Source organism: Thermothielavioides terrestris, chromosome 3, assembly GCF_000226115.1.
Source record: "Thermothielavioides terrestris NRRL 8126 chromosome 3, complete sequence".
In the NCBI taxonomy this organism is placed as follows: Eukaryota; Fungi; Ascomycota; class Sordariomycetes; order Sordariales; family Chaetomiaceae; genus Thermothielavioides; species Thermothielavioides terrestris.
This window is the reverse complement of record NC_016459.1, coordinates 3,528,371-3,548,742: the sequence shown is the minus strand read 5'-3', so window position 1 is coordinate 3,548,742 and position 20,372 is coordinate 3,528,371. Positions and strand designations below refer to the sequence as shown.

Sequence of the window (20,372 nt, the reverse complement as noted above, 5' to 3'; positions counted from 1 at the left end):
AACGGGTGCTCCCCGAAGGAGTCGGATCTTTCCCGACACACCTTGCCCTCCTGGGAGGTGGATTGCGAGGTTTAGGAGGAGCTCACCAATCCTAGCCGCGGAATTCGGAAAGGGGGCAAGATCTGCACCCCCGGGGGTATATATATCACCTCCGTGGTGTTGCCTGTTGAAACTCTTGATGGCTGGGCCAGGCTGGCTCGGGCTTTCTTGGATGGCCATGAGCGGCAGGTCAATGAAAGGCCATGCGAAAAACGCAATTGGAGCCCTCCCTGGACAAGATGTGTCTTTCTTCCTCCCCACAGCCGCCTTAGCCGCCCAAGTCGACCCGACGTGCTAGATGGTACTGGCAGTGATGGTGTTTGTCGCGAAAGGGAGCTCGACATTCAGCTAAGACGTGCGATTTGATCATCACGGTCACAACTTCCTGACTTCGTTCTCAGGCTTACGGAGAAGAACAGGCCGGGCGGTTTCGGCCGTTATCTACCGGTCGGCACGGTCTGATAGGCCGAGAACCGTTGCCGGCGCAATCTCGGCGAGCAAACGCCATCAACCCATTACACCGAGCAACTTCCTACCCTTCAGGGTGCGGCTGAAAGTGGATATCGAGCGTCTACAGCGTCCGAGTTGAGGCTAACCGAATTTTAAACGACATTGAGGAAGAGGAGCAAAGAATATGGTGTGCTCGAAGTGAAAACAGTGGGGATAATGAAGGCCATACAGTCACCGAGTCGGCATCTAAGTTTGCTCCCCGACTACTGATGGACCACAGAATGTAGTTGTAGAGTTATGCGCTCGGATAGTCCTGCTTCAGTGACACCCGAGCGGAGAAGCGCGCGGAATGGGAAACCAACACGAGCTTCAAAATCAGAAAGGGCGAAGTCTATTTGTCACCATCCTCATTCTGCGCTCCAGGCGGCGGCCCAAAAGGCGCACTTCAATACAGGCATTCACCCTATCGCTCTCAGCGTCTCCCTCCCAATCAACTCTTGGTAATCCACAAATAGACCGTCGGCAGCACCCCATCCCTCTTCTCCACCCAGCCCATATCCCGCACCGTCCTCGCCATCATGACGGCGTCGTCCCCCCTGCAGTGCTCCTTCCACCCCCACTTCCCGCCGCCCTGCGGGTACACCTCCCAGAGCTGGTTCTTCTCCTTGTCCGGGTTGGTCGCGCCGAAGCCGGCGAGCAGCTCGGCCATGGTGACGTTGGCCGGCACCATGCACGCGTGGAAGGGGATGGAGGCCTTCGGGTCTTGCGGCCCCAGCGTCCAGGGCGCCACGGGGCACTTCAGCACAATGACCTTGGCGTGTTCGGTCGGGAAGAAGTAGTTGTAGCCCGGCTCGGCGCCGGCGCCACCCGTGCTGTTGATCAGGTTGGCCGCCGGGAAGTCCGGGTCGATGACCGGCGGGGGCTGTGGGAAGCGCCCCGAGCCGTTGAGGCCCGAGATGTACTGGTAGAGCTGGCCATTGGCGTCGACGGCGAAGGTGGTGCCGAGGATGGGACCGGGTGCCGGTGCCGGTGCTGCGGGGGCGTATGGTGGCGGAGCGGGGAAGTAGGGCTGGTAGCAGACGGCCCAGTCGGGGATGCCGGCTACAGGGAAGTAGCCCGGCGGAAGGGTGCGGGTGGTGCCTGGGGGCGGGGGGCCGTTGTCAGCCGCGGCTGGAGGGCCCGCCAAGGGAGCGAAGGGGGGAGGCGGACCGGGATCACGGCCGAAGACGGGGTTGTAACCTCCGTATGGGTAGCTCATGACTGGAATGAATCTCTGGGCAGAGAGAGCGGAGTTTGGTCGCTGGCTGTGATGGGCAATGCTGTTGGCTGCTTCAGGGTCGCGATCAACGGGAGTTGACTGGCTGAAGCTGGAAACAAGGGGATTTGCCGACCTCTTTATACATCAAAGGCTCTTGAACTCGAAGCTGTATTCATGGATCCAAGGGAGGAGGGCAGATCACCCCCCTTTGTGAGTCAAGGCATACGTGTCAGGGGCTACCGGTGTGAAACTTTGGGGTCCTTTATTGTCTGGATGCTGCAGACTGGACGATGTTGTCTCCAAGGCCTCAGGCCACATGTCAACGGGAGTCGGGCCGTGGACGTGTGCCTGTACGTCACGGATCAGGGGCTGAAAGATCAGCACGGTCGTTGTCTCGTGGACGTCCCGAGGTATGTGGAACCCTGGTCCAAAGATAAGCCTTTGTAGGCATGAGGGGGGGAGGGACCATGTTCATTCCGCAGAGCCTCAAGCAACGTGGAGCAATTCGAACGTGTGTATTCCGAATAAAAACTGTGGAATCGCGAAGGCATCAATCTGTTCACGTTGGTGAGAGGCCATGCCTCCTGTTGAGCGGCGTCCATGCCCCCCGCTATGCACCTGTTGCTTTGTGAGCTGAACGCAATGCTAGTGGCCATGATGCAGAGTTTCGTTCAAGCAACGCCCTGAGAGTCATCGTCCTCAAGACTAAGGCAGACACAGCTGCGGTCCGTTCATGAAACGCCCTGGCAAAGAACGCATCCATGATGCGTTGCCACGTTGTTAATCCTTGGGTCTGCCGTCTGACTCTGCACTCGTCCGTCAGAGGGCGACAGCATCTTACGACAATGGGGGGAGGGGGGGAGTCAAAGAATGCTGTCATACGTCCTGGTGCCTCTACAACGTTTAGTCGCCGCTAGCCTCGGTCGAATTGAAAAGTCATGCCAAGTGTGCCTGCTGGCCATGCTAGTAGATTGAAGGTGACATATCTGGAAATCTTGATGCCAGGGAAGCCTGTTTCATTTCCTCATGCACTGTCATCAGTTCAATCCAGTGTCCAACCCAACGCATCCATGTGCCGCACGGTGAGTGAGTAGGGGAGCCCTTCTCCATAGACAGTTTGGATCGCCGGGATATCAGCGAGCATGCTCCGTTGCTTCGCCCGCATCCTTGTCCAGCGGCGGAGAGGGCGCCGAAGGGACACCCCGGACCAATTGAAGCTCATGTGCTGACGCTGACCTTGCGGATCGCCAGTCTTGAAGTAGCCAGTGACGCAGGTTGGTATATTGGCTCGGAAACACGAGGAACCAGCCCGCCACCAGCAACCCCAAGCTTGCAACAGCCGATGCATTCCCTCCCGGTGTGTGCATTAACCCCGGAGCAGAGACCGTCCTTCAATCGCCGACCTCCTTCCCTACCAGCCTCACCCCTCCGCCGCTCATTGCCACCCCGGCGGGCATGCCCGTCTGTTTCCGGCGTTCCACCTCCCCGACCAGCGTCTTAAGATAAACCTCTGCCTGCACGGTAGCGCTGTAAGCCTCTGCCGTCCAGCTCCAGGCATTCTTCCTACCAGCATCCGCACCGGCGGCCAGCAGCGTGCGCAGGACGAGCAGGTTGCCGTTGCTGCTCGCGAAGTGCAGCGCCGTGTTGCCGTCGAGGTCCGCCTGCGCCAGCGCGGCCGCGGCGCCGCCCGGCGCGTACGTCAGCAGGATCTGCACCACCGTGTCGTGCCCGTGCAGGCTGGCCTCCATGATCGCGTCGCGGCCGCGCAGGTCCTGCCGCAGGATCGACTTCGGGTCGTTCTCGCTCAGGAAGTGCACGACCTCGGTGTGCCCCGCCGCGGCGGCCAGCATGAGGGCTGTCTGATGGTCGTCGTTGAGCGCGGGCATGTCCGCCTCGTGCCCGAGTTCTACGAGGAGCTTGCAGATGGAAATGTGGCCGAGGGAGGCGGCCAGGTGCAGGTTTGAGTTTGCATTGCCACTGAGCGAGTGGTCCGGGTTGTGCAGAAGGTGGGGGTGCGACTTGAGGATGCGCCGGACCAGCAGCACATCGTTCGCGTGGATTGCCCGGCGCAGGCGGATGGAAGGGTCAATCCTGGGTGCTGTTGTCAGCACGACTTCACGTCGTCAGTGGTCCGGTGACTTACATTGTTGTCGACGTGTTAAAGAAGGTGGGCGAAGACGGAAGTGGTGACGTTGTTCGGTGCCTGCCGTTTAACGGCATGGAGGATCCCTGCAAGCCGGAGTGGGGGCAACTTAGCGGTCATGCAACGCAGCAAGCCCCACTTCCCCGCCCTGGTGGGCCCGCATCTGGGGCCCTGTTTCGTGTTTTGGTAGACGTTAAAGAGGTCCCGCCAAGACTAATTTCGGCCAATTGTCGGCTATGTTTTTACAATGTTATTACGTAGCCACCATCGCCAAGGCGTTTGCTCTATCGCCAAGGGTTAGTTCGCCGGGGGTATAGGGGGCGGCGCTAGCCTCCCACTAGGTAGGGTTTAGGTTAAGGTTAGGATACGGGTTAAAGTTAGGATACGGGTTAACTTCGTTTTCTTTTATTTCGATTTGGTTGAGGTTTCGTGAAGTTGTTGCTCCGAGTCTCTACGATTCTTCGTTGTTGATGTTGCTTGAAGTCGTTGCGGCCCCGCTTACTCTGTGGCGATTGTAAATACTTGTAAGCGGCAGTCTCCGAAATTAGTCTTGGCGGGACCTCTTTAACGACGACCCGTGTTTTGGCATCTGGCCAGCAAGACCTCCACACCACCTATCACGCCGCTTTCAAGGGGGCGCAGCTCGCCGGGGGTGAAAACTACCTGGCCGGGGGTGAAAACTACCCACGCCAAGGTGTCAAATAAGGAATAACCCTAACCTTATTGCATTACTCGTACCTAGTGCATTATATGTAATTGATTGAAAATCTACTGCATATGGCTAGCATATGCTAGATAAATATAATAAGCTAATTTGCTTCAACTTTCTATATTTAAATAGGTTAGCTAATCTTTATTCTTTAAACTAGCTACCTATTTTAACTATACTGTATATGCCTAGCATATGCCAAGCATATGCTGGACATATATAGCTAGCTAGCCTACTTAAACCTTCTATATTTTAAGTATTTTAGGTAAGAATATTATATATATAGTGCATATGCCTAGCATATGCTAGACATATATAGCTAGTTAGTCTACTTTAGCCTTTTATATTTCAAGTCTTGGAGGTAAGAATACTATATATATATATAGTGCATATGCTTAGTATATGCTTAGCATATATACCTAGTTAGCCTACTTTCACCTTTTATATTTCAAGTATTTTAGCTCATTTACTCTCTAAATACTACTATATATACGTTGCATATGCCTAGCATATGTGGCTTTTTTTTCATTCTATTACATGTAATAAATAAGATACCAATCACTGTTATTATCTAGGGTTAGGGTGATTACTGCCACCCTGGTGTGGGCAATTTTCACCCCCGGCCAGGTGGTTTTTACCCCCGGCGAGCTGTCAACCCCGCTTTCAAAGCGTTGATCTACGCCGCGTAGTTGAAGCCGCTGACAGTTCTAGACATAAGGAACACGCAGATGCCTACGCAATGGCCACTTAACGCACATGGACTGCCAGGCCAGTCAAACGGAAGCATTCAAAATGAGAAACCGTCTGTTCCAAACTTCCAATGCTGTTGGCAGATACCTAGAGTCCTAGACCGTCCCTGGATGGAAGAACCGGTTAAGTGCTTCTTTTTTCCTGGCGGTGTTTTCTACGAGTATGTCTCCGATTTTCTTGTTCATGTGCCCTCGGGTATTTCATTGTTTGGGCATTTCGCTCCTGCTAAGTTCCCAACGAGTCTTTGACCCATACCCCTGCACCTTGCGACCGCTCGATAATTGCTTTGAGAGAACAATGGGCCTGTGTCGTCCAAGAACACGTGCCCTTCCGTTAGGGTCAAAGAATCAATAACAATAAATGCCCCTTGGCTCTCCATCACAGCCGACAACCAGGTAAGTAAGACTGGCACCACTTACGTCCTCCTGCAACACCAGCGTCCTGACCACCATGAGTCAACCGTCGCCAGCTGCGCACGCGCTGTCGTTGAATGCCCTGCCCACCGAGATCCGGCTCATGATTTACCGCCGGACCTGGAAGCCGAGGTTGGTGCGCCTTGACCGCAAAAGCAGTCAGGAAGATCGCCAAGAGATGGGCGAACACGGTCATGATGGCCTTCGGCTCAGGGCTCGCAGTGCTCCGCCCCTCACAATGCATATCTCGGCCGAGTCTCGCAGGGAAACCCTCCGCCATTACAAGCCCTTCTTCAAGACTGAGAGTCACACTCTCTACATCAACCCGTCCCTTGATGTTGTCGTGCTCACCTTCTTTCCGCGCGATGAGCTGTTTCGACAACCCACGGAAGACCTACAGCGCCTGCTCGACTACCTTTCTGTGCCAAAGCACCTAGCACTGGCGAACGCTTCCGAGAAAGAGTCGCAGTGGCTGCGGAATGTGGTCAGTCAGATGCAAGCAAGCCGGTTTCCCACACTCGTCACGATTACCAATAGCAGGCGGACGGTCAGCGGGAGTGAACCCAACCGTGAAATCGTCTGCCTGAGATACTGTCGTGATCCCGAGTGCAGTGCCCTGAAGTGTCAGCGTGCGGGCTCGCGGAGGAGGTGGTGTGATCACCTGCTGAAGTATCACGAAAACGATCAAAAATCCAAAGAGGACGACTGGCTAGTTAAATCATGTCTAGGTGGTTGGTGGCATGAAGATGAACGGCCGAAGGCCAGGATTGCCCCAGGCCGAGTTCCCCTTCTTCGCCGGTCCTCGGCGTTTCAATTCGATTCAGAAGTTGTGTGATCACAAAAATAATGCCGGACTGCCGCCCCGGATCCCTCCGAGCCCGTAGTGTATTGATGCATAACCGCTCAGTAGAGAGGTCTTCCGATGCTCGGAAGTAAAATCCACACAAATCATATGCATCATCTTGATTCATTATCTGTGATCGAACCTTATGCATGCCGACAATATTCAGAGGTAAATTAGGCAAACAGCATTGCCATCCCAGGGACTATTTCAAGCAGCATCGCATTGATTCTCGGATTAGCGTCAAACTTGGCAGGAATGCCCAAGGTACGGCGGCGAGGATGGAATCCATGGTCGCCGAGCATGCTAAGGTGTGGCGTCAGCCCGACTTGACATCTCTGCAACGGAAATGTAAAAGACCCACCGCCTGTAACAATCCAAACATTGACACCGACACTTGACGACCAGCATGTGTCGTCCAGGCCTCGGTCTACCGCGCTAATTCCCGTCGCGATGTTCATAGAGACGATGATGAACCAAAGAAACGCCTTAGTAGCGTCCTAAGTAAGCCCTGAACAGCGTGAAGGCGAAGGCCGTCTTGGTCCACACGATGGCCGTGATAGTGACGGTTGCGCGACTGCTGAGGCGCAGTATCAGCTCGATCGGCCCAGAGCGACAATCGAGCCGCGCCGGCCGGCTCATTTTGACCGGGGGGGTAGTCACTCTGTTTCTACGAGAACCAAGGCCTACCATGAGTTATGTCGGTGCCATTGACCGGTTGTGCGCATAGCGTCCTCAACCCGCCGTCAGGATCCAATCATCCCACGACAAATGGCGGCCCGTGGAGAGCTTGAGGCACACTCGGAGGCTGTGGATGATGGTTGCTAGGACGGTGAGGCCCCAAGACACGCCCAGCAGCATCGGACCGTTGACGCCCTGCCACTCGGCTGCCATTGTGGTCGAAGTGTTATCAGTCAACACAGCGGGAATCTCGGGCGGTCCTAGGGAGGGGCATAGCAAGTAACTGCTACGTAGTACTGAGGGCTGGGAAGGGGGGGTCGGACTCTTTAAGGGCATTGGGATCTCCCCATCTTGCGTTGGAGATCTGTGCTACAAGGGTCACAGACACTTCCCGGGGTAAAAAGGTTGTGGATTAATAACGTTGCGGAAGCGGTCCGCGGTCCAATCTCCATAACAATCCTCAGTTGGGCAAAGCTGCCGCCGCTTTGACAGTCAGAGGAGCTGGAACGAGCAAGGATTGGCGCCGAAGCCGCACGCTTGCCTGTCCGAGGCTGAGATGCTGAGACGTCTCTATATTCGCCCTCTTACAAGCTCCACGCCTGACAGCTTTGTTTGCAGGCAATCGACCACGCCGAGACGTGTTGCGCGACAGGAAGGGGCTAGAGCACCGACACGGGCGGACACAACCTGTAATGCTCTCACTAACCAACAACGTTGACCAAACGAATCATGACGCAAGGGGATATCAGCAGATGGGTTCGAGCACTATCCTAGCTGGCGGGGACGCCATGTCCTGGCCTTCGCGCGCGTGGTATCAACCTGACAGGGGGCTCGCGACCCCGAATGAACCCCACGGATTTGCGAAGCTGTGGACGAGGTGGCCATGAATGATGCGAGCATATTACCGTTGTTTGTTGTTTGGCACGTGCTATGCAAGACCGGTTGTCCAAGGGTCTAAGAGCAGCCATCTTATCGAAACACTGTATGCCGGTTCTCTTTCCATTATCTTTCCGTTTTGCTGGTTTTGGGTATTACTGGCTTCACCTGCAAGAAGAAAGGGAAGCAAGAAAAAAGGGAAAAAAAAAAGAAAGAAAGAAAGAAAAGAAAAGAAAAAAGGAAAAAAATGCAAAAAATATGAGAAAAGGGCATAAGAAAAAAAAAGGAAAAATAGAGAAAATAGAGAAAAAAGGACTGAAGAGGAAGAAAGATAAAAAAAGATAAAGGAAGATAGATAATAAGAAAAAAGAAGGAGAAAGAAACAAAACAGTGAAGATGAAAGGAAAAGAATGAAGAACAAAATATATATAATATAAAGAGTAATTAAGAAATTAGTGGGTTGAACTTGGATGAGAAAAATCGGTTGAACTGTATAGCTATGGACATACCTGTCAGAACCTAGGCCTCAATACCAGGGGCTCGGCACCCACAGGCCATACTGCCGTAATTCGGATCCACCAGAGCCACAGATCTAGATGCCCAGAGTAGCCCCCTTCTATATACACTTTGATCAATATAACGAACAACACCATCATTGATCACTATCTCTATATATCAAACACTTCGTAATAGCTTCATTGTCTCTATCCTACACAATAGCTCTGTTAATTAAGAGTCTCATTTGCCTTAAGAACCTATCAAAACACTATATAGCTACTATATACAACGATTAATAAAATCCCTTGACAATATCCCTAAAAACGACTATTAGAATAGCTACTATATCCTCGAAAGCCAATATAAAGGTTAATATTATCTTAGCGAGCCCTAATGACTAGGTGCTCTAGCATTGCTAGTTCGTCAACAAGGCTATGTACTATGAACTTATAGACTACTTCGAGGATAAGGAGGAGCGCCTTCGCCCTACCTTAAAGAGCGTTGACGCCTATAATATAGCCTAGGAGTATATCAATTAGAAGCTTTAAACCTATATTATAGAACTAAAGGACACTAAGGATGCTAAAGCTCGCTATATAGCTCGTATTATAGCCTATAATACGCTTCGCAACGATCTTCGTAATGAACCTTGTAACGAAGCCTATAATTGTACTCCTAGTATAGAAGTTAGCGATTAGGGCAATCAACTACTTTATAACAAAGACCGTTAATCTATTACTATACCTAGCTACTATAATCGTAATAACGATAGCTACTCTGACAATAGACGGTACTATAGACCTCTATCTACTGTTGAGTCGCTTAATATAGCCTATTAAAAAATATATAGGGCCCTTGAGAAGGAGCTTAGAAGTAATATTACTATATTCATTGTAATAATCTATAAAGAATATAATAACTATAACTAGAGGTATAAGCTTTAGTGCTAATAGCTTAATTAAATAAAGCACTTTATAACCATGATTATATCGACGAACTACTATACTATATACTTCTTAAAGGGCTACTCCCTTTGAACGTAGTATTACAACTTTAAGAAGATTATAAAACCTATTATAGAGACCGAACTTAAGCTTTGAATATACCTAATGCGGAGAAGTGCTATAGATACGTAGAATAACAAGATATAGATTGATAATAGTAGTAGATCGAAGATCTAGGCGGCGGTACGTTAAGAAATACATATCTATAGGGCAGAACACATGTACGTACCCCGCCTACCCAATCGGGCCTAGCGTTGCAAAGTCTATAACGTAGAGCGTAGGGCACCCTTATCTAATCTACGTATATAGATATATAGGTTATATAACCCCCCTATTCCTCCTACCCTGTATTAAGTCTAGGCCTATAGGAAAAAAAGGCAATGCCCTCATTGCCTTACCTATCTAGATCCTCTATATCGTTAGATACCCTTTAATCGAGTGCTACGACGTAGAGCTAGAAGCGTAGTGCTAGATTGATCTAGATAACGATCAATTGGCTTCTCCTATATCTTGTTATCGCTAGCGGGAATAGGGTTCTTACAAGGCCGGCTACGCTTATAGGCTGGTTGAGGTGCTTAATTAGGTGTAGAAGGCTCTTCCTAAAAGACTAGGCGATCTAGATAATCGCCTTTGCGAGCCTAGTATTCGTCGATCAAGCACTATATATAGCGTAGCTCGTATATAGTTTTCTAAATGCTCTCTTCTCGGCTATAGCTAGTCTATTTGATTAAGTATTTAAGGTCTTTATATATAACTTTATAGTCAAGAATTATATTAACCTTGTATTTAGTGCCTAATTCGTTGTTATTAGAGGAGCGATCTAATTAAGAGTCGATAATTGAGCTAGGAGGTAGTATATTATAGCCGAAAGGATCGTCTTCCTAAAGAGCTAGGCAAAGGTGAGCGGTAGAAATGATTAGGTAGATACCTATATTGGTTAAGAGATCTAATTCGTAAACTAGGCGGCCAACGTAGCACTTGATCGGAAAAGGCTAAGCGTACTATTGTAAGTACTTCTAGGATAGGTTGCTTAGGAGATAGTAACTATAGTATAGGTGTAAATAAACTTTATTGCCTATATTAAACTTAATATTACAGTATTTACTATTATAATAGCGTTTAGTATATACTATTATAAAGTCTATACTTAATTAAGTATCCTAATATAGAGTATCTTATAGAGCTAAAATAGTAGCTAGCTTAGTAATAGTGAATTAGGGTAATGGACTACCTAGATATAGGGACCCAGTTTTTTCTATTTATTTCAGTACGTTGTATTCGTTGCCAGGGGGTCTAGCCCTCTAGTCATATATATTTAAGTGGGCTAAGCCTATCTTCTTCGTCATTAAGCAAGACATTAAGCAGTTGTCAATACACGTTCGTTGACACTACGTTGGTGGTTCTCCTTCTTCTAAGAGGGCTATTGAGCCTCTCCTTTCGTTGTTCTACCTCTATCTAGACGATAGGCGTTCGAGCTATTAAGCTCTAACCGTATTCTTGTTGTCTCTTATCTTTCTGCTCTATCCTACTAGACGCACCTGAGCTATATGTCTTCCTCTTGGAAGACATCCTTCCTACTACTCGATACGTACTATCTTTATCCGTCTAGAGGGACACCGTATTCCTGTAGGAGCTATCTCGTACACTTAGTCTTAGGTGTAGTAGGGTAGGTTGGTATAGAGGTTTTGCACTATTTTAGTAGTCTAGTTGCTAAAAGCTTCTAAAGGTCTAAAAAGCTTAAAGCCGAAGAGCTACTTATAAAACGAGGATTTGATAGCTTTAGTATAAACGTTGTTAAAGTATTATTATAAAGGTATAATAATATCTAGCTAATTGCCTTTAGAGCGCTCAAATATATAGAAGCGAATTGTAATTTCTATAGTCTAGTTCTTATACTTTGAAAGGCTGTCTATTTACGAGTAGTAGGATATTGTTATTAGCAACTTGGTGCTTAGGGCCTTCTAAACGCTTTGCTAAAGGTTGGAAATAAACTTGTAATTACAGTTGGAGATAATTGTAGTAGGTACGCCCTAGTTGCTAAGAAGTAGTTGGCGAATTAGAATATACCCCTATTCCTAAGTTGAATAGCTGGAATTACTTAGAATAAGGAGGGTATACTTCGATAACTTGTAAAATACTATAAATAAGCTATCGAAATAGTTATAGTTTAGGAGCTACTAGGGCGAACTAGCGGCTAGGACCTTTGGTAGGCCTAGAATAAAATCAATAGCGATAATACGTATTAGCAAGGTATTAGATAGTCGAATTGGTTAATAGTTGCCTAGTTTAAAGCGACGATCCGTTATATTAACTTAGTACTTTAGATATAGTTTAATGTACTTCTTAACGTTATAGGTTTTATAGGCTATTAATATACTTTATAAATTGTATAATATCTACTTGGTACTAAAGTAGTACTTCTCATTGTAGATAGCTTCTAAGATAGTCTAAATTATATTGTAAGGTATATAGAGTAAGCGTAATCTATTGAGTCGAATATTATTAAGAAGGCTATCTATAAGGATAAATAGGAAGCTAGGCTAAGAGAAAACCTTGCTACTGCCTTTAATAGCCAATTCGACAGTAAGATCTTTGATAATAGCGGCGTACTTAGCGTTACAAGAGTATATAGCTATAAAGCGAGCTTAAAGGTCGTTATCTAGCTTCGCTTCTACAAAGGCGAACTAGATATTGTCGAGGACTATATCGTTGTTATCGAAGCTATTTTCATAGTTTAGATTATTTTATAGAGCTTTTAAACGGCTAAGCGCGTTAAGTACTAGGTTTAAGCGGCCTAGAAGGTAATAGATCTCTAAGTTGTACTACAAAAGGTAAATAAAGGCGTTGATAAACCTACGATTAGCTCGCTCGATAGACGATATATTTAAAATAGTCTAGTTAACGATACTTTTCGTAGAGGTATAATCTATAAGGATGACGATAGGCTTATATAATAAATAGATCGTAGTATATAGCTTTTTAACTACTTAAATAAGGTAGGTAACTTCCTATTTAGAAGGCCTATACCAAAGTTCCTCCTTTGTAAAGTACTAGCTTAGGAATATAACAAGCTAAACCTAGGTTAATAGGATAATAGTCCTAGGCTTCTACTTATAACTATTAGCAAGGTAGAACGCTATAACGCCAAAGCTATACTCTAGGAATTTGTCGATCTATAAGAAGAGGGTCTTACTAGGGTCGAAGTATAACAAAATAGTTAGGTCTAGCTTATAGATAGTATTCTAGATAGCTTTAAAAAAGGCCTTTTCAGTAGATATAGGTTCAAAGGAAGTCTTAATATAGTAGGCGGCGCGCTTGCTAGGGTTTCTATTCTATACCTAGCTAGTAGCTCGGCCTTTTATAAGCAGTGAGGTCTTACGATTCTAGAGAGGCTTAATAAGCTATATATAATATAGGATTAGATAGTATAGAAATCCTAATACGTCGATATATTGCTCTAGAGCCTTTAGGTTATTTAGAAAAGCGAGGTTCTTAAAGGCGACTATACAGTACTTAATATTAATTAATCCGAATCTATCGACGTAGAAGCTAAGGAGCTCTATACTAAGATACGCAATATAGGATTTAGCTAGCGTAATAGAGATATTCTTCTTCTCGAATAAGCTAAAGATAGTCTCTAAGTGCTTAGCGTACTTATCTATAGTGTTGCTAAAGATAATAATATCGTCGATAAATATATAGACGAAAGAGGTATAAGGGCGAAGCAACTGAACTATAAAGCGCTAGATATATATAGAAGTGTTGCAGTAGCCTATTAGGTATACTTTCAGCTATTCTAATCTATAAGAGCTAATTAGGGTAAAACAATCGTAGTATAGAGGATATATATTAAATTAGTAGAAGAAGGATATAGTATCGATCGCAATAATAAACCTTTTACCTTATAGATATATAATAATATCAAAAAGGCTACAGTAGCATTTACACTCAAAAGCCGATTGCAAAGGAACCGTTAAGCTAAAACCGAATCCAACGACGCGAACGTTCTTAGCGTACCCGATTACCCCTATCTACGATATTGTAGAGGGGGCATAGCGGCCACGCAGGTCGTAGTAGCGATAGCGGTAGCCCAGTGTCGAGCACCGTAGGTCGCGACACTATGGCTAACGTATATCAACACCCCGACCGACGTGACCGAAGACTTGGGCTCCTTCCTATAGGAGCTACGAACAATTGGAATATATATACTAAAGGAGCTAGCGATAAGCGATCGAGGCTTCTATAGGAATTCTATACCCTAGTGTCACTAGAGATATAGCTATATATATAAGTAGCTATATATATATACTACCGTAAGGTATTCCAAAACGAGCTAAACTGCCTTTACAATATATATAAGCTATATAGGAGCGTTGACTATATTAAAGAGGAGGTTATATAAATTAAGAACAAGGTCGGGATATAGGCGAGCGTTAGGGGCGTATAAGCGAGGACCTAGGTATAGGTAGCAGAGTAGGGTATAGCTATGATAGCGGCGCCCTAGCTACTTAAAAGCTATACTTAGTATATACTAAAGAAACTGTTCTATAAGCTTATAGTAGACCTTAGGTAGACGCCTATAAATATTGTTAATAGGAGTATAGATGATATAGTCTAGGCGGTTAATATAGCTATAGCAACAATAAGAGTAATAACAGAGGGTAGCGAAAGCGGCGTAATTATAGTATAGAAGCTATTAAAGAATAGGAATATAGTAGTTACCTTCGAGGAGGACCGCTAGGTAGAGTTTGCTAATAAGGATAATAAAGTATACGTTATAGCTATATTTAGAGCGACTATAATACTTAAGCGCTATACCTTTATAGTGCTTATAAAGAGCGTTCAACTAGCTACTTTAACGAGGTATAGAGGTAACGCTAACCGCCTAGTAGCGGACTTAGCAAAGGAGAATAAGGTTTAGATTGTATATATAAGGCTATAAACGCTATAGGGTAGCGCTAGGGACAGTTAAAGGCTATAAACAATATATATACTAGTTGAGCTATATATAGTCGAGGAAGTAGTAAGGCTTATCGACTAAGGGGTCTTACTCGATTATACGGTCTACCTTTATAAACGCTTTAAAGGCGTAGTATATACGATCCTATACTTTAAGTATAGGAAGGAAGGATATAAAGCGACGTTCTATAAAGAGGGGGAGGTATACTGCCTAATCTACGTCTATATAGCGTATAGCGATAGCAATATAGCGAAGGAGCGAGAGGCAAGGTGCCTAGTGAAGACCGACCTAGCTAGGAATAAGCCAAAATATATTAACTATAGGGGCGCCTATACAGCCTTTAATATAAGCTATAAGATAGCAAAGGAGTAGCGCTAGCATATAAAGGAGCGGTTCAACGATTGTCCGCTCACCTTCTATATACCCTAGTCTCAAATAGTAGTAGCAATAGGGGCAAGCACCTAGTGTAGAAGCTAGGAGGACAAATTAGGAGAATAGCGCCTAAGGAAACGCCTTACTAAGGCAGGCTAGCCTACCGACATCTAAAGAGTAGGGCGCTCTAACGATATAGACCTGTTCCAATTTAGAGTGCTCTCGTAAACCTTCTAAGGAGCTAGGGTATAAAATAGGAGCGCTATTTATATAGCGCCCTTATATAGCGCAAATATAGAGCCAACTTTATAATCTAATACAATAATAACCAAGGGCCCCTATTCTATACTAAATATATAGCTATAACGCTAAGAGTACTCTACTAGAACACTAATAGTAATAGAAACTACTTTAACTAAACGCTAGAGGATAGGGAAGAGTTCGACCTAATAGCGATTTAGAAGCTACTAATTCGCTTAGATATAACCCCCCTAGCCCCGCCCTATAGGTAAGGCGGCTAATACAAGATAATATATAGCGCTAGTAGGGTAGTACTATATATAAGTAAGCGCCTCGACTATATAATATAGTTAGCTAAGGTAAAGGAAGATTAGATAGCTATAACGTTTGAGAAGGAAGGATCGGACCCCCTTATAGTATAGTCTATTTATTTATTTAACTAGGAGCTAGAGTAGCGGTTACCGCTCTATACCCTAGTAGAGTAGGAGCTAAGAGGGCGCAATATACTTGTAGACGACTTCAACGCCTATTACCTAATATAGGACAAGTACAATAGGACCTCTTGATTAGCGAATATACTACTCTAGATTATAGTAAAATAGAGACTTAAGCTTTATACGCTATATAGTACGTCTACCTAAGTATAGTAAGGCAATAGAGATAGTATAATCAACTATATCTAAGCAACGTAGGGTAGCGGTACCTAGTGGCTAGGACCTTTTGACTTAGTAGGCTTGGACTATATACCCTAGGTAGCTAAAGTGCCGCTAAGGGAGAGTAGTAATAGAGCCGCTATATCGTAGAGCTATAGCTAGGCGCTACTAGACTATAAAAGGTATAAGGCTAAGGCTTAGTTCCTAACTCTACTAAGGGAGATCAATATAATAGAGGAACTTAAAGATATAGTGGATACCCTTATATATAAGCTAACTAGTATCGTAGACATAGTAGCTCTACGCTATAAGCTTAACCAAGGGTCCTATATACTATAGTAGAATCTCAAAGTCGATAAGGTAATATAAGAAGTAAAGAGGGCTAAATGTGCCTAGCGGTTAAACTATATAGCGAGCTTCTAAGTATATTACTACAAGGCGGTATAGCGTTTTAAACGCTATATTCGCCAATCGTAGACGCTATACTAGCGCTACTCGCTCGCTAGGGCGTCGAGGGAGTAGAAGCTAATATAGGACATTAAGAGGTAGATATAGCTTCGAAGCTACTAACGCCCTAAGCCTCTAGTGCTACTAGCGCTCTAGCTAGGACTTAGCGAGCCCTAGAGCGCTATAATATACGTTTAAAAGGCTAAGGCGCTAGTAGGGCACTTCTTTCCTACGCTATAGGTATAATACAATAGTATCCCCGACTGAGACTAGCCTAAAGAGTCTTTTTATAACATTGCGCCTATCGACTAGGAGGTCTATAGAGCTAAGATTATAGAGATTATAAGCTATATAGGATTAAACAAGGCATTTAGCAAGGACCTCCTTACTAATAAGTTCTTTAAGGCCTATAATAAAGAGGGTAAGCTGTTAGAGATACTTATAGCGATTATATATACCTACTTTAAGCTAGAGCACTTCCTATATAAATTCTACGCTATATAGGTGGTCGTCCTTAGGAAGCTAGGGAAGTCTCTAGAATAGCTGATGGAGGTAGGGGTATACCGTCTAATATCGCTATTTAGCGTAGTAGGCAAGATTATCGAGGTAACTATTACGAACTAAGTAATATATATAGCTAAGGCGTATAAGCTGCTTCTAGAGATGTAGATAGGCTTCTAGTAATATAGGTCTATAGAGGTAGTAATCTAAGTAATGATTGATATAGTGAAGACGATATAGGTATATAGCGCCTATACTTCACTATTGCAATTAGACTTAAAAGGCGCCTTCGACTAGGTCGACTAGGTTTAGCTACTATATATACTCTAGGAACTAGGCTTCGAAAGGAAGCTAATTATACTTCTAAAGAGCTACTTCGAGGATTGTATAGCGCGCCTATAGTTTAATAGGATTATAGCCGAGCCTACAACTCTATAGCAAGGTACGCTATAGGGCTCGCTATTATCGCTAACGATATTTATCCTCTTTATTACCCCTTTGTTCTATACCTTTAAGGCGTATACTAGGCTTCTAACGGTTAGGTATATAGATAACACTAATCTTCTTATATTTGGATAGGATACGCTAATGTACTACTATATGTTAGAAAGGGGGTTTACTAAGTATAAGAAATAGGCTATAGAACAGAGGATATAGTTTAAACTAGCAAAGAGCGAGCTTATCTACTTTATAAGGGTATAGTAGCTATATATAGAGGTCGTCAATATCCTTGGCGAAGGTTAGCTAGGACTTGTACCTATAGAGTCAACGAGGTTCCTAGGTATATAGCTAGATTATAAGCTCTTGTTTCAAGTATATAAGAAGGCGGTTAAAGCTAAGATAGCTATATAGAAGTTTGCCCTTATAAAACTTATAGCAAAGACGTATAGGGTATATATCGTATAAGCTTAGGAGATCTATATAAAAGTCATTAGGAGCGTCCTTTCGTATAGGGCAATAGCGTAGTATACCCCAACGCTAATTGGAGGGACTCTCTATAGGATTATATATAGCTTTAGCGCAATATAGTTGGGCTATCTCTAGGTAGTTACTAGTATATATAAGGCTATACTAGTGTATAACCTAGAAAGTAAGACCTAGGTACCCCCTATCGATCTATATCTCAACCGCTAGGTAGCGTATACTGAGCAGAGGCTCTAGAAAACCAGGTTTATATAACTCCTATACAATATCTATATAGAGGTAGCGTCAAAGTTGAAGAAGCAACGCTATATATACTACGCCTCAACGGTAGGGCTAGCTATAAAGGAGTCTCCTATAGAGCAGAGGCAACTATAGGCTAAGGACTAGCTCTTTGTATACTGCCTAGCAATAGTAGTAGAGGCGTAAAGCGAGAGCGACGAGGACAACGATTAAAGACCTTAGAAGCTATAGCTATATACCAACGTAGATATAGCTATAGTAGAGGAGTAGAAGGTATATAGAGAGCTATAGATATACTATATAGACGCTAGGAGGCTAGAGAAGGTATACTATAGAGAAGTAGTAGACCTATATACTTTAGAACCCCTTGCTTAAGTACTATAGGTATATAAGGATCTTAGTAAAGCGTAAAGCTCCCTCTTTATATAGGCGCGAACTAGGGCTATTAGCCTTAGGTAGTTCCTATTTTAGAAGGGGGTACTAGATACGCCTATACTACTTTGTCGCTATAGCGAGGTATCTAAGACTGTCGCCTACTTTACAATATACTATAGGGACCCTATAGTTACTATAGGAAGGCCTTATATCTAAGATCAATATATACTATTTATACTACTTAGGAGTAGGAGAGGCGTCTAGAGGCTTATAGGATAGCTAATATATACTAGGCGTCTATAAGAGTACTAGCTAGCGTTTAAGCTAAATGTCGAGGGCAAAGTAGAATATAGGGGATCGGTAGAGAACTCCGTAAGTATATAGCAGGAGTACAATAGCTAGGATAGCGTAGTAAAGGAGCCTTAAGTAGCTAGCTACAAGGACTAGGGTATAGGCGAGAAGCGTAATAGGAAGAGGAAGAGGCGTAGGAAAGTCGGCCTCTAGCCGTTCCCCTCGAGTATATAGCGCGCCTAGCGGCTATAGCATTTACACTAGGAGCGTATCGTATACGTAAGTGGCGTGCAACGGGCTATATAGGCCACTATATCTCCGTTGCCACTAGGCTAGAAAGGTGAGTTCTAGCGAGTTGGAGAGAAGGAACTAGGGAGGCCCGCCCTACGTAGCGGGAATGTAACGTAGGCGCTATATATAAGTGGTATATATAAAGGTGGAGGGACCGCTTGCCCTTAGTGGCGAGGCGCTAAGTGCCTCTTCGGTATAAGATTAATAATAATAATAATAATATAATAATATCTAATTAGAATAGTAGAGGGTAGTTGTTAAGTATTATAACCTTATTGAAAGTATATAAATCGATAACTATGTAGCTTTTGATTTTGCTATAAAAGGTACGTTAAATAACGAAAACTAAGTATATAAAAGGAGTAGCCTTTGTAGCCTACTCGAAGCGCTTTTATTGATATAGTTCGTCAAAGGTGGTATCGAGAACTTTGCGATTATAAGCGCTTAGAGGGTATTAGCGAGTGTAAATCTTCTAATGCTACTAGCCTTCTATAAGAGGTACTTGCATTATATCCTCTTCGTCCTAGACAACTTAGCTCTTATCCTTCTATAAGCAGGAATAACGTTTAACAATATTAATAAATTGCTAAGCTAGCTTATAATCTTAGGTATATACGTATACGCCCTCTAAAGTAAATATCTTTAGTAAGTCAGTAGATATCTTAAGGCCTAAAGTCGAATACTTCTCTAGCACTATCGGCTTATAGTTATTAGAAGGCAATTCGAGGCTAAGATTATATCTATTAGTATAATTATCCGCCTCTAGTATAGGAGGCGTATTACGCTAATATAGAAAAGTGCTGTAGATGCGTAGAATAACAAGATGTAGATTTATAATCGTAGTAGATCGAAGATCTGGGCGGTAGTGCGCTAAGAAATATATATCTGCAGGGCAGAACATATATACGCACACCGCCTGCCCAAATAGGCCTAGCGCTGCAAAGTCTACAACGCAGGGCATAGAGCACCTTTATCTAATCTACATATATAGACATATAGGTTATATAACCCCCTTGTTCCTCCTGCCCTATATCAAGTCCAGGCCTATAGGAAAAAACGGCAATGCCCTCATTGCCTTACCTATCTAGATCCTCTATATCGTCAAATACCCTTCAATCGAATGCTACGATGCAAAGCTAGAAGCGTAGTGCTAGATTAATCTAGATAGCGATCAACTAGCTTCTTCTATATCTGGTCGTTATTAGCGGGAACAGGGTTCTTATAAGGCTAGCCACGCTTATAGGCCGGTTGAGGTACTTAATTAGATATAGAAGGCTCTTCTTAAGAGACTAGGCGATCTAGATAATCGCCTTTATAAACCTAGTATTCGTTGATTAGGTGCTATATATAACGTAGCTTGTATATAGTCTTCTAAACGCTCTCTTCTTAGCTATAGCTAGTCTATTTGATTAAGTA

The 20,372-nt window shown here is 44.7% G+C and overlaps 4 protein-coding genes across 4 annotated transcripts; 1 reads left to right on the top strand and 3 right to left on the bottom strand.

The window, feature by feature from the left end:
• Positions 1 to 979: 979 nt before the first annotated feature.
• Positions 980 to 1,747, bottom strand: THITE_160093 (uncharacterized protein; the record flags this gene model as incomplete). The annotated part of the gene is made up of 2 exons (XM_003654541.1): positions 980 to 1,629; positions 1,699 to 1,747. The coding sequence occupies 2 exons, from the start codon at positions 1,745 to 1,747 to the stop codon at positions 980 to 982; spliced, it is 699 nt and encodes a 232-aa protein (XP_003654589.1).
• A 1,242-nt stretch (positions 1,748 to 2,989) lies between these two features.
• Positions 2,990 to 3,946, bottom strand: THITE_2117692 (uncharacterized protein). Its single transcript, XM_003654540.1, has 2 exons — positions 3,891 to 3,946; positions 2,990 to 3,838 (listed from the first exon to the last, which is right to left on the bottom strand). Coding segments are annotated over exons 1-2 (702 nt in total). The 5' UTR covers positions 3,893 to 3,946; the 3' UTR covers positions 2,990 to 3,138.
• A 1,853-nt stretch (positions 3,947 to 5,799) lies between these two features.
• THITE_160095 (uncharacterized protein) lies at positions 5,800 to 6,419 on the top strand (the record flags this gene model as incomplete). Its single annotated transcript, XM_003654539.1, has 2 exons — positions 5,800 to 6,309; positions 6,375 to 6,419. 2 exons carry the CDS (start codon positions 5,800 to 5,802, stop codon positions 6,417 to 6,419), a joined length of 555 nt encoding a protein of 184 aa, XP_003654587.1.
• Positions 6,420 to 7,092: 673 nt separating this feature from the next.
• Positions 7,093 to 7,497, bottom strand: THITE_2130005 (uncharacterized protein; the record flags this gene model as incomplete). The annotated part of the gene is made up of 2 exons (XM_003654538.1): positions 7,093 to 7,289; positions 7,344 to 7,497. The coding sequence occupies 2 exons, from the start codon at positions 7,495 to 7,497 to the stop codon at positions 7,093 to 7,095; spliced, it is 351 nt and encodes a 116-aa protein (XP_003654586.1).
• Positions 7,498 to 20,372: the final 12,875 nt, after the last annotated feature.